This window comes from Necator americanus, chromosome I, assembly GCF_031761385.1.
Source record: "Necator americanus strain Aroian chromosome I, whole genome shotgun sequence".
In the NCBI taxonomy this organism is placed as follows: Eukaryota; Metazoa; Nematoda; class Chromadorea; order Rhabditida; family Ancylostomatidae; genus Necator; species Necator americanus.
In genome coordinates this window covers 20131825-20132996 of record NC_087371.1, presented here as the reverse complement: position 1 = coordinate 20132996, position 1172 = coordinate 20131825, and the positions used below count along the sequence as shown (strand labels likewise).

The 1172-nt window shown below is 45.1% G+C and overlaps 1 protein-coding gene across 1 annotated transcript; it reads left to right on the top strand.

Annotated features, from left to right (window-relative positions):
- Positions 1-450: 450 nt before the first annotated feature.
- On the top strand, positions 451-708 carry RB195_006296 (uncharacterized protein; the record flags this gene model as incomplete). Its single annotated transcript, XM_064179315.1, has 1 exon — positions 451-708. One exon carries the CDS (start codon positions 451-453, stop codon positions 706-708), a length of 258 nt encoding a protein of 85 aa, XP_064036277.1.
- Between the last annotated feature and the right edge of the window lie 464 nt (positions 709-1172).

Sequence of the window (1172 nt, the reverse complement as noted above, 5' to 3'; positions counted from 1 at the left end):
AGATCAAAAGCCTTACGAAGTGGATGACGGTATTCTTTAAAATATGTGTAGGTGGTATAAATGATGAGGCAAAATAGAGGTTCAATTCAGATGAACATGAGCAGTTTAAAGTGCATTTTGCTCTATATTGTCCATTTTTCATTTGCAATTGGTGAATCTTTATTATTACGTTCACGCATATGTAGTATTCAGGTATGTAGTCCTTGCAATGTTTACTGTCACAAAGGTTGCTGCGTTGCGACCATTAAAGAGACCACTGCGAACCAAATACCAGCTGTATAGGACGGTCGCATTTGGGGGAAACACATGAATAGTTCCTGCTTGTTCCTGATTGGAATGGTACGCGAAATTCCTAAAGATCCGATCGGTGTGTCATGTTGACCTCAGTCGGCAAGACGTGTTGATGAGTCGTGATGCTCCGTCTGTGTTCAGTGTGCATCAGCAAGTGTTATGTTGTGCCTGTTTGTGATATATGCCGACGAGAAAGCGAGAGAGGGGACCGAACGAACGTATGTGGCGTTGTTTTGGCGACGTTGTGTTGACGACGACGACTACGACGGCGGTGGCAGGCCCCCTCGTCGCGGCCGAATCACCATTCTGGTGCTGGAAGTGGAGATTGGTCCGGTCGGTGCGGGGGGAACAGTTGGAGAAGAGCATTCAAATTCCGCGTTTTACTGCAGTAGTCACTTCCCAGCACATTCACTGTAATTTGTACAAACGCAGTGCAGCATTCTCGCACTGGAATTTGTTAAACGCGTATGCATTGTCCTCTGGGTCATGAGAAACCTTCAGTTATCTCAGCACTAGAACAATACTTTGAGAATTGTTCGGAACTTCAAATCCAGATCCAGATGTCATGAAATCTACTCGGAAAAAACACCAAAACAACGACGCAAATGGGGCCCCCTCCAGCTCTCACCCAGCAAAATGGATCGCTAAGAAACGCCATGTATAATACAAGGAAATGGAAGTTGTCTTTGACACCAATGTAACTGCAGTTTTTTGTGATGACAATTGTGTTACTGCGCACGCTTCATGATGTTTGGTGCTGTATGTAGGTGTGTTTTCATCGATTCCACATCAGCTCATGCTGACGTCGAAATACGCGAGAGCTGTTTTTCCGAGATACGAAACATTGACGACAACAAGGACTTTTTCCAGCACGTGGAATA